The 10,376-nt window shown below is 43.8% G+C and overlaps 2 protein-coding genes across 2 annotated transcripts; one reads left to right on the top strand and one right to left on the bottom strand.

Moving 5' to 3' along the window:
* Nucleotides 1-219: 219 nt before the first annotated feature.
* LOC119006056 (hairy/enhancer-of-split related with YRPW motif protein 1-like) lies at nt 220-2,339 on the top strand. The gene is made up of 5 exons (XM_037074391.1): nt 220-392; nt 574-646; nt 745-828; nt 949-1,030; nt 1,182-2,339. The coding sequence occupies exons 1-5, from the start codon at nt 307-309 to the stop codon at nt 1,787-1,789; spliced, it is 933 nt and encodes a 310-aa protein (XP_036930286.1). The 5' UTR covers nt 220-306; the 3' UTR covers nt 1,790-2,339.
* A 1,823-nt stretch (nt 2,340-4,162) lies between these two features.
* Nucleotides 4,163-9,585, bottom strand: stmn2a (stathmin 2a). The gene is made up of 5 exons (XM_037072917.1): nt 9,429-9,585; nt 6,755-6,850; nt 6,411-6,583; nt 5,771-5,962; nt 4,163-5,662 (listed from the first exon to the last, which is right to left on the bottom strand). The coding sequence occupies exons 1-5, from the start codon at nt 9,445-9,447 to the stop codon at nt 5,603-5,605; spliced, it is 540 nt and encodes a 179-aa protein (XP_036928812.1). The 5' UTR covers nt 9,448-9,585; the 3' UTR covers nt 4,163-5,602.
* Nucleotides 9,586-10,376: the final 791 nt, after the last annotated feature.

The following is a 10,376-nucleotide window of genomic DNA, read 5'->3' as shown; positions in this document are numbered from 1 at the left end:
TTCAAACAGGATTCAAAAGTGATTCTATTAACATCAAACTTCAATCTTGACTGAAATAATTGCAGACCTCGTTCATTGATGTGTTGTGGGTTTTTTTGTTTGTTTTTTTTTAAAGCACATGTCACTCAAATGTCAGCTCGATTTTTAACAGGCTCAAGTCTTTTTCAAGCACCGCCCACATCGGACCCGTGACCCCGCCCCCTTCTCCGCGGTGTGAAAGTCAGCCCAGCAGAGCAGGTCTACTGTCAGTGCAGCAGCACATCTCTGTAGTCAGGACCGGAGTGTCGATCACTGTGGAGGAGAAACATGAAGCGAAGCCACAATTACAGCTCATCGGAGAGCGACCTGGACGACAATGTTGAGGTGGAGAAGGACAGTGGAGACGAAAATGGGTAATTTCTTGTTTTTGTATGATCGTTTTACCATGTTACACCGCAGAACTGCTTGTTTTGATAGAGTGCAACTTTATCTTATGCGTTTTTTGAAAATTATTTTTGCTTCCCTTTTGCCAATAAACTCATAACTACATGTTTTATGTGAATAATTATTAATTCATTGCTGTCATACCTTCAGTCAACTCGATTCCCACGGCTCGATGTCACCCTCCACCACCACCCAGGTTCAAGCCAGAAAAAGGCGCAGAGGGGTGAGTGGGCTCATTATCTGCGGTGGTGTGACTGATCCAACAGTCTCGTCTCCACCTGTGACCTAAATCACACTTTTACTTTCTCCACCCATTTGCAGATAATTGAGAAACGGAGACGTGACCGGATCAATAATAGTCTGTCGGAGTTGAGAAGATTGGTGCCGAGTGCTTTTGAGAAACAGGTAAGTTTTCCATTCTTCCATCTCTCTCAGACACATTTGTGCATACATGCACATGGAAGGAATGAAGTCTAAATATCATTAACATGACGGTGTCTTTAATTAGTATGTATTTATTTGCAGGGATCAGCTAAATTGGAAAAAGCAGAAATTTTGCAAATGACTGTGGACCATTTGAAGATGCTTCATGCCTCCGGTGGCAAAGGTAACAGACCCTTTCTTTGGCTTTGACAGACAGAAAGAAAGAAAGAAAGAAAGAAATTGCTATTAGATGAATAATTCATGCTGTAATTATTTTATTCTTAATGACACATCATGAATCTCTGACCTCCTGACTCTGCTCCCTTCCCTGACAGGTTATTTTGAGGCTCATGCTCTTGCTAAGGATTACCGCAGCCTGGGATTCAGAGAGTGCCTGGCAGAGACAGCTCGCTTCCTGAGCATCGTAGAGGGTCGGGAGAGCACAGACCCCCTCCGTATACGTTTGGTGTCCCACCTCAGCAACTACGCCTCCCAGAGGGAGGTGCACGCCGGACTGGAACACTTAGCCTGGGGCTCTGCCTACGGGACGGCGCCTGCCCATCTCGCCCACCCCCTCCTCCTGCAGCACCCCCAGGGCAGGACACCTGCATCCAGAAGCAACAGTAGCCCACCCTCATCCTCCTCCTCTTCCTCCACGTCTTCCTCTTCCTCCACTGAGGCATCTGGGACATCCAGACTCAGTGGCATGCCCCCCGCAGAGTCCCTCAGGGTGCCTCCCAGCAGCTCGTTGCCCCTCAGTCTGCCTCTGCCAACATCCAAGCTATCACCACCGCTCCTTTCATCCCTCTCCTCGTTGTCGGCCTTCCCCCTCTCCTTCGGCGCCTTCCCTCTGGTCTCCCCGTCGGCCCTCAGCACGGTGAGCCCCTCCTCCACCCTGTCAAAGCCTTACAGGCCCTGGGGCACGGAGATTGGGGCCTTCTGAAGCTAACAACTGGACTGAAGGCAACAGCTGAGCTGTGCCCGCCACCACAGACGGGGCAGGACGACCTGCCTCATCTGTTTTTATCGCAATAAACACAGGGGAACAAAGCAAACTGATTTTATTTTTAAGTATAAAGAATGAGTGGGAGAGGTTCTTAAAGGCTTACCTCTCAGTATGGCATTACTCTCATAAAGAAAAGGAATTCTAAATGACTTAATGTTATCTGTTGAAAATGATGACTAATTTAGTTTACATGCACTGTCTCCAGAATGATGTGCGGGCCATGAATAGATTTACTGTAAGTACAAATGTAGAGGTAAGATTATGTAGGCCACATAGTGAAACTTCTACATTTGTCCAGCATGGATGTCTGTATTTAACATAATGTAGGGTCTGCTCCTTTAGTGGCATCAGAACTTGTGGAGATGCATCTTACATGTGCTGTTGTTGGAAAACTAACCACTGGAGAATCAGAAACTTGCATTGTTGTATCTATTTGTAATATTTTTGTACCAATAAATTGAGTTAAAAGTATCAAATATAAACCCAAGTATTTGTTTCTGTTGCATTTGCTCCTTTGACTCTCTAGAATATATTTTCATGTAATAGTAACTCTGCAATCATGCATCAGATTCGGATCAATTTCCCTCCAAGTGTGTAAGAGCATATCTTCCCAGATGACATATAATATGCAGGTGGATTTTTGTCCCAAGAAGTTAATCATAAGCTAATAAGGTCCCGGTTATTGACTGAAAGGCAATTCCTTCACTGTGTGCCAGGTAAGTAACTTAATCTGAGCGCATTGTTGCCCTTATGAATACCCAGGAAATCATTAAGAGCCAGAGGAAATCCTTTACAATGTTGCCCTGACCTCACCAGGCTGGGCTGGTCTGAAACGGAGACAATAGTGTGAACAGGATGGGGACATTGGAGGAAAAGCGGTTAAAAAGTTAACAACAACACACAGACAGCTGGAGCAATAAATCACTGTTCTGACTCACAGTGTTGTTTCAGTGTTATTCAGGACTTCACTCACTTTCATCCTGCAGCACCCGAGGCTGCCATGAGGGGCAGTCTGTGATGTGTTCCTTGAGGGCTTTGAGCCACATGGTCTTAATAATAGATTAGTTATATTGTTTTCCTATGAGATATCAAATCAGTTCATTTAGAGCACAATATAAAAAAGTGGCTGCATGTGATGTGCTCAGACGCGAACCTTCAAATGAGGCTGATATTTAAATTCCGAATCCTTGTGATTAACCATTAATTACCTCGATTCTATCAGTGTTTTTGTTTTTATATTTCCTCTATATTTGCATTCAGCATGGTGTGAACATTTGCCCTACTTTTGGGATCAGTCTGGGCCCCAGCTTGGTTTCTTCAGAGTAAAAAAATCTGACACTGCCATCTAGTGGAGGAACTTTGTCTCATGCCCGTCTGATGGATGATCCTGGAATCATCTCATGTGTTTATCATGGTGTGTTAGTAGTGTCGGAAAAGGCACCCAGAAGTCACATTTACAGATATTCTGTCACAATACTTCTTTGGTAGGTATTTTTGGAGAAGAAATTTGAAATCAGAATTTCAATATTTACAATCTAAATGAGGAATAAAAGAATAAAAGAATACAAACTCAGAAATAACTTTTTTTCCATAGCTGAATAAACAAGCTGTTCTCAGAGGAAAATAAGGTCCCCAGAACACTGTTTGAACCTAGAAAGGCGGCGGGGTCCGCAACATATAAACAAAGTTAAAAAGTGTGAAATTGTGTTATCAGTTTGCTTATACGGTCATGAATGGCGAATAGAATGGTGTTCGTTTATTTAGATTGATCAGTGAAGATCTTTTTCTTCTGATCAAAATTCCTCCAACAAAACTACATAGTGCCCCTTTAAAGTATGAGCTATTAAATGTACCCAAGTAATCAAAAGTAGAAGTATTAGTAAATTATACATGTAGTTCTAAATATATGTGATTAATTATTATCGGCCTTGTCAATTATTGGATCCATTATTCAGCTTTTCGTGAATATTGGAATCAGTGTTTTGTTTTGTTTTTTAATCAGATTGCAGATATAATACATGTAAAATGTGTCACACTGGCTCTGATGCAGCATGTCATCTGCAACTAGTAACTAAAGTCATCAATAATAATATTCTCCTACAAAATGTAGTGAAGTGGAAGTGGGGAAATCTAAATACTCAAGTAAAATACAAGAACTGTACATCAGTACAGGACTTGCATCTATGTACTTCGTTACATCCCATCACTAATTATATATTAGTTGTAAATTATGTCAGAAAGTGGATACAAGAACCCAAATGAATGAACATTAAGACTGAAACGTCAATGAAAACTCAACCGGCTGAAGACTGTGATTCTCAGGATGTGTAGATAACTGGTTCTTTTATTTGGCAGTTTACATTTTCCCTCCTCTTTTTAGCACAGAAAAAGTATTAGATGGTGCATGCCATGTTCACAGAACCCCAAACCTTTATTCAGCAAAGCTTTTTTCACAGAGAAATATATGAAGGGAGAAACACAAGCAGCAGAGGATGCAGGCAGATATCGGTGGGACTGGATATTTTAAAAAGAGACTCGTTCGGTTCGGTGTGCTGAACATAAAGCATCCCGCGTCCATTCTCCATCTAGTTCCCTACAGAGAGCAGAGTCTAAGTGATGCTTCGTGGTAAGTTTGCATTCACACACACCCACGCGGACATATGTTATGTTCACACCGTCAATATCAAGGTGGGGCAGCGGAGTGGGGCGGATAAAACAGCACATTCCACTGTCCAAGACAATATGCATGGTACCAGTAAGTTGTCATCACATTCAAGAGATTAATCCCCAATTACTGTGTAGCTATTGATTTGGCCGGAGACGGATTCATTGAGAAGTAAAGCTGTCGGGGTAAGTGGGAATCTGCGAGTGTAGAAACAGTTGCTCTCACTGGGCAAAGACATTCTCAGTAACAATAAAGCACCTATCGAGTTCGTTATCAAGCTCATTTCAGAGGAAGTGGACGCTTTTATGGATCTGTGGGTTTTGGCATATTAAGTTCCGAGCGTGCGCGTTGAGAATGAGTAGGTGTGCGTGAGGAAGATACAGGTGGGATATCTTGAGGGGAGTCTGTAGCCTAGGTACACCAACCGTCATTCTTCACAAAGACACAGTAAACGTTATCATCATCGTCGTCATCATCATCATCATCATTATGACATCATCAGGAAACACCGCAAAAGGTCAGTCTACAGCCAAACTCACAACACCGACGGCTTTCACAAGAAAAATGGTTGCAGAGTCAAGAAATTCCAAGAACTGAAACATGAATTAATCACAAACAAAATGTTTGAATTCGTACAGTGAAGCACAGTACAGCAGTTTGTATGTACTACACCCACCAAAGATAGATAGATAGATAGATAGATAGATAGATAGATAGATAGATAGATAGATAGATAGATAGATAGATAGATAGATAGATAGATAGATAGATAGATAGATAGATAGATAGATAGACTTTAAGAAAAAAGTATTTACAAAATAAAAGCCATTTTCTCACATTTTCCCCCCAAAATCAACAAATCCATTCTCAAGATGAGTGTTATTGACTTTTGTATCCACTGATAATACTGATAGTGGTGAGTACTGGTGGTGTGGAGTGGTGTGATGTGGTGGTGAGGTCCTCGAACCTCTCGGCCTCCAGGGTTGGGTGTCCGATCTGAGGAAGGTGAGGGCGGGGGCGATGAAGGGGGCGGGACTGGATGGAGGGATGTTGATGGACCATGGAAGTCAGAACTTGAGTGAGGCTCATGCTGTCAGCTCTTCCCTCAGCTCTTTGTTCTTGCGCACCAAAGCTGCATGTTTCTCCTGAAAAGACAATTGCCAGTCATCAGGATGAGCGTCCACAGTTTGGAAAGGCGGACACTTGGACTTTTGTGCTCTCTTTGCAAAAACTGAGATCTCTGCATCTCTCACCTTCTCCTGGAGACGCTCCAGCATGGCTGCCAGATGGGCGTCACGGTTCTCCTTGATTTGCTCCATCTTCATCTGGAGCTTCTCCTCTGCCATCTTGCTGAAGTTGCTGTTCTCCTCCATGGCCTTTAGCAAAACATCCCTCTCGTGCTCTCGCTTCTCTGCCAAAGCCCTCAGCACCTGGGCCTCCTGATACTAAAAACAAAAAAACAATAATCCAACCGATTAACAGTGAATCATTTAAATTACAAAATTGTGTGTTATTATGTTTTCTTTTCTTTTCATTAAAGGAGAAATGTGCAGTTTTGGTGAAGAAATTCAACCTCAGAATTGTTAATATTTATCATTTTAATGAGGCAATAATAAAAACTTGTAACCATTTATTTTTCAAAATTGAGTAAACACACTATTATCAGAAGAAAATAAGGTCCACAGAACACTGTTTGAAGCTAGAAAGGTGGCGGGGTCCGCCAAATATAGACAAACAATAATATGTTGTCCTTCAGGTCTGTTTGTTGACCCAGTTTATTCAGTCATGAAAACAAAGAGAGTTCACTTATTTAGTTTGTTATGGTATAAAAAAAAATCTCCTCTGATTAAGTTTTCCTCCAAAAACTACATAGTGCACCTTTAAAATACTCACCCTCCTCCGATCTTCAGCAGCCTCCAGTTTCTTCTCGATGTCCTCCAGGGAGATGTCCCTCTTGGGAGGTGAGGGGAAGTTGTGGGTTAAATCTGACACTGGAGACGGAGGCTTGAGGATCACCTCAAACGCCTGGCCTGAGGCCCGCTTGTTTATCGGTTTCACCTGCATGTCTGCAAATCAGACAATTACGATAAGAACACCAGCGAAATCAATGTCCTATAACACAGCGTATCAGTCCAATAATTATTACTGATGGGTGTATTTACAGGGCAGACAAAACATCCACAGGGGGACAATCTGTATGATCCCAAAAGGTAATCGATGTTTGAGCCGATCTGTACCTTCAAACTCTTGCTTGAGCTTGTTGCGTGGCTCGGAGTAGAAGCAGGAGCAGATGAGGGAGAGGACGGACAGCTCCTTCATCTTCTCTTTATAAGCTGCGGGAACACAAACAAAGCATCCTGATGAGTCTCTCTGTGTTATTCATGAAAGCATCAAAGCAGGGAAATGAATGCTCAGGTAAGGTTTACTCAGGAAATAAATAACCCTGTGCAGACACTGTCACAGATTAATTCATACGCGAGTTAGGGAAGGACAAAATGCTCAATAAATCAGCATCAGGTGACCAGTGCTAGCGCTGCAACGGATGATTATTTTGTTGTTGATTAATCTGCTGATTGTTTTCTTGATTAATCGATCAGTTGTTTGGCACATGACAGAAAGCGGTGAAAAATGTCCATCGCTGTTTCCCAAAGCCCAAGATGATGTCCTTGTTTTGTCCACAAGCCAGAGATGTTCAGTTCACAGTCGTAGAGGGGTAAGGGAAGCGGAAAATATGAACATTTAAAGGGTTGCTCCACCGATTATACACATTAAAGTGTGTTTACAGGTCTCGGGGAGTTCTACTGTATGTGTGAAAAAAGTGGTACAACGCCTTCTGTGGCTCCAGAGGAAGCTGCATGTAATCTCATAAACTGCCTGCACTGATGTCACTCGGTGGTTGCATTGTGGGTAATGTAGGCGTCGGTTTTTGTAAAAGAAGCAGAATGTGACATTAAAAAATGACGATATCTTTGCTTTTGCTGTATTGCTCTTTAGTGCAACAGAGCAGTGGACTGCTCATCAAAACTTAACCACTGAGTGACTGGAGGAAATAGGCTACATCAGATTACACGAGGCCTCCTCTGCAGCTACAAACGGCTTCATTCTGCTGTTTCAAGACTTGCAAACACACTTTAATGTTTACAGTTGCTGAGGTGAAACTTTAAGAAGTTGGAATAAGAGAATCATGACTTTCGATGATCAACACAGTCGGCAAATCAATCTAATAGTTTTCAACTAATCAATCCTTTGCAGCTCTAAGCGGCTCATTAAAGCTCGACAGAAGGTACATAAGTGCCCAGTTGCTTAATAATTCATTGGGTTAATGTATGCTGTAAGGGTGATCAAACTAAGAGTCCCTCGTAGGATGCTGTAGAAAGATGTGACTCGTTTCAATCAAGAAATCAGAGTGCCTTCCTCCCTCTGACATCCCTTTGCAATCTGCATGAGGTGAGTGAAGAGGGTAGACCGGATTGCGTGTCAAGTTGTTTTTTTTTTCTCTCCAATTTCCCGCTGAACCCTCAACTGTTTTGTTCACAATATCAAGATCACTTATATCTATCTGTGACTTCGCCCACCTCGTTGCCGGGTGTCGCTGTCGTGGCTGATTTACAATCTTGACTTCCATACTACATCTGAGGCGTGTTTTTTTTTTTTTTCTTTCCTTTCACCAGCTCCTTTCCCGACTATTTTTAATCTCATCTACAAAATTTCTGTCACTGTCTATTCCACCCTCATCCTGTCGAAGTGCCCACCTGGGTGCTCAGAGAGGACTACAGATCGTCGGTGCTGCTGAGCCTTCTGCTGCAAAGGCCAGCGTGTGAAGTGGCCCCTTGCTGCAGGGCTGGCCTGCCTCCCACCCTGCCATGCACCTGTCTGCTCTGCTACATCTCCACCGCCACAATGAAGCACAGTCACAGATTTCTGAGGGGGGTTTAAATGGGTTGCTCATGTCTAGGGCACCATTAACGCTTCACATATGTGCAGAAGCTGAACAAACCCATGAAAAACAAAGATGCCACAACAATAGCTGTCTATCAGAGGAGATGACCAATGCAGGTTACTATCAATCTGTGATGTTAATACAATAATCAGGCGAATGGAGCCTTATCATTTGGTCTGAGGATGTTTTTTTTTTTATTTTTTATTTTTTTTGGAGAGGGGGTCCAAATGGCAGCACATCTGTCACAGCTGGTGATGCATCCTTGGCATGGAAGAAATCATCAAAAAAAGGTACAGGCGTGAATTGCAAAAAGAAGCAAAACCTGATCAAACAATCCCCTTCACGAGGCGTTCAAGGTACCGAAACAGGCTTTTAAACAACGAGTGACAGCTGGGAAGGTTTAATTATAGCGAGGCGAGGCTGGTGAAGCGCTCACTGTCGGCAGCCCAGCATCTTGGGTGGGGTCCGTCTGCATTATGCTGCATGTTGGGGCCGCTGTAGCATGAAGCGCAGGTGCGGCGTTGTAAATAAAGCTGTCCGGGGCCGATCCTCGATATCTGATTACCAAATATCACACAGCACAAAACCAGAACAAATGAGCGCTGAGACAAAATGCACGAATGAAAAGGGGGTTGGGGAAGAAAAAAAAAAAATGAAGGAGACATTTTGAGGGGAGGATGCTCGGCTTGTGAGCTCAGATTCCTGCTGTCATTAAAGGCCTCTCGGCTGGAGACAAAAGGGCCCCACACTTTAAAAGATGAAATATGTCATTTGTCTTGACTCTAATCGTTCAAGAGAGCGCATTTCTGAGCGGAGCCATTACAGAGACACGACCACCAAGCCGGGCAGACAATACCCGGGGCCGACGTGTGAGGAAAAAGGATGAATCCCCCCCACCACCACCACCACCAACCCCCATGAATCCACGCATGCAATCGGAGTCAAACACGACAAGTCTTGAACACGCTTACCGGTTGCTGTTTTAGCCATGGCTGATGTATTTTCTTTCTCTCCGCAGAGGATGCTGTAGCTCTCTTCAGGTGAACGGCGATGCTGCTTAAGGCACTGAGTCAGCGAATAGACCGGGCTAGGAGCGGATGGCAGACAGGAGAAGGAGGAGGAGGAGGAGAAGGAGGAGGGTGTGTGTGTGTGTGGGGGGGGGGGGGGGGGGGGGCACGCGTGCACGGGAGCGCGCAGGCGGACCCTCCCCTCTCTCCTCCGGCCGCATCCAGCATCCACAGTTTGGACCGTAAAGCCTGCTCAATGCTGGACATCGAAGCACACGCGAAAACTGAGAAATGCCTTGATTACACAGATGGTGGTTTGTGTTGGGATCCAGGGGTATGAAATTAGAAAAATCAGTTGAAAAAAATGAATAAATAAATAAACAGAAATCCAGTCCAGTCCAGCAGCAGAGTTAGAGCCAGTGCGGATTTTCCTGTAAATCCTGGTCAGAAGATGTAGCCGACCTGCCAGGTACGAATAACCCAATTTTTTTAGGTCATTTCAGGATTGCAAATTAAACGATGATTTAATTGTTGATAAGAACACAGAGAAGCCAAACTGCTGAGAAATGTGACTATTTTGGCCCCTGGTCAAAAACATAAGAAATGACGCCTGCTATTAGTCACGCTGTCCAGTTTGATGGTAACATTTGGGGTGCGTCATCTGACGTCAGTGTTGGCCCACAAGGACCGAACGCGTGGGGTGCACTCTGGATGTTCAATGAGATGTTTGTGAGAATTCGAGTCGAACTCAATGACATCGGACCATTAAAAGCAGCATTATGTAACTTTTCTACCTCACCATAACAGCCTCAGGTTCATGCTGATGGCACATCGTCTTGTGTCTCTGTGGATGGGAGCCAAGTCGCGCACATGCCAATTTCTACACGGTAAATCAGCCTACAGGCCCACTGA

The sequence above is a fragment of the Acanthopagrus latus genome, chromosome 17, assembly GCF_904848185.1.
Source record: "Acanthopagrus latus isolate v.2019 chromosome 17, fAcaLat1.1, whole genome shotgun sequence".
NCBI lineage: Eukaryota > Metazoa > Chordata > Actinopteri > Spariformes > Sparidae > Acanthopagrus > Acanthopagrus latus.
This window is presented reverse-complemented; position numbering and strand designations above follow the sequence as displayed.

Excerpts from the sequence above, each read along its gene's own strand:
- LOC119006056 (XM_037074391.1), top strand. The coding sequence starts at position 307 with ATGAAGCGAAGCCACAATTACAGCTCATCGGAGAGCGACCTGGACGAC. Across the intron at positions 393-573 it reads GACAGTGGAGACGAAAATGG|TCAACTCGATTCCCACGGCT; the intron begins GTAATTTCTTGT and ends TCATACCTTCAG. Across the intron at positions 829-948 it reads CGAGTGCTTTTGAGAAACAG|GGATCAGCTAAATTGGAAAA; the intron begins GTAAGTTTTCCA and ends ATTTATTTGCAG.
- stmn2a (XM_037072917.1), bottom strand. Across the intron at positions 5,963-6,410 it reads CTGCTGAAGATCGGAGGAGG|TATCAGGAGGCCCAGGTGCT; the intron begins GTGAGTATTTTA and ends TTTTGTTTTTAG. Across the intron at positions 5,663-5,770 it reads TGGAGCGTCTCCAGGAGAAG|GAGAAACATGCAGCTTTGGT; the intron begins GTGAGAGATGCA and ends TTGTCTTTTCAG.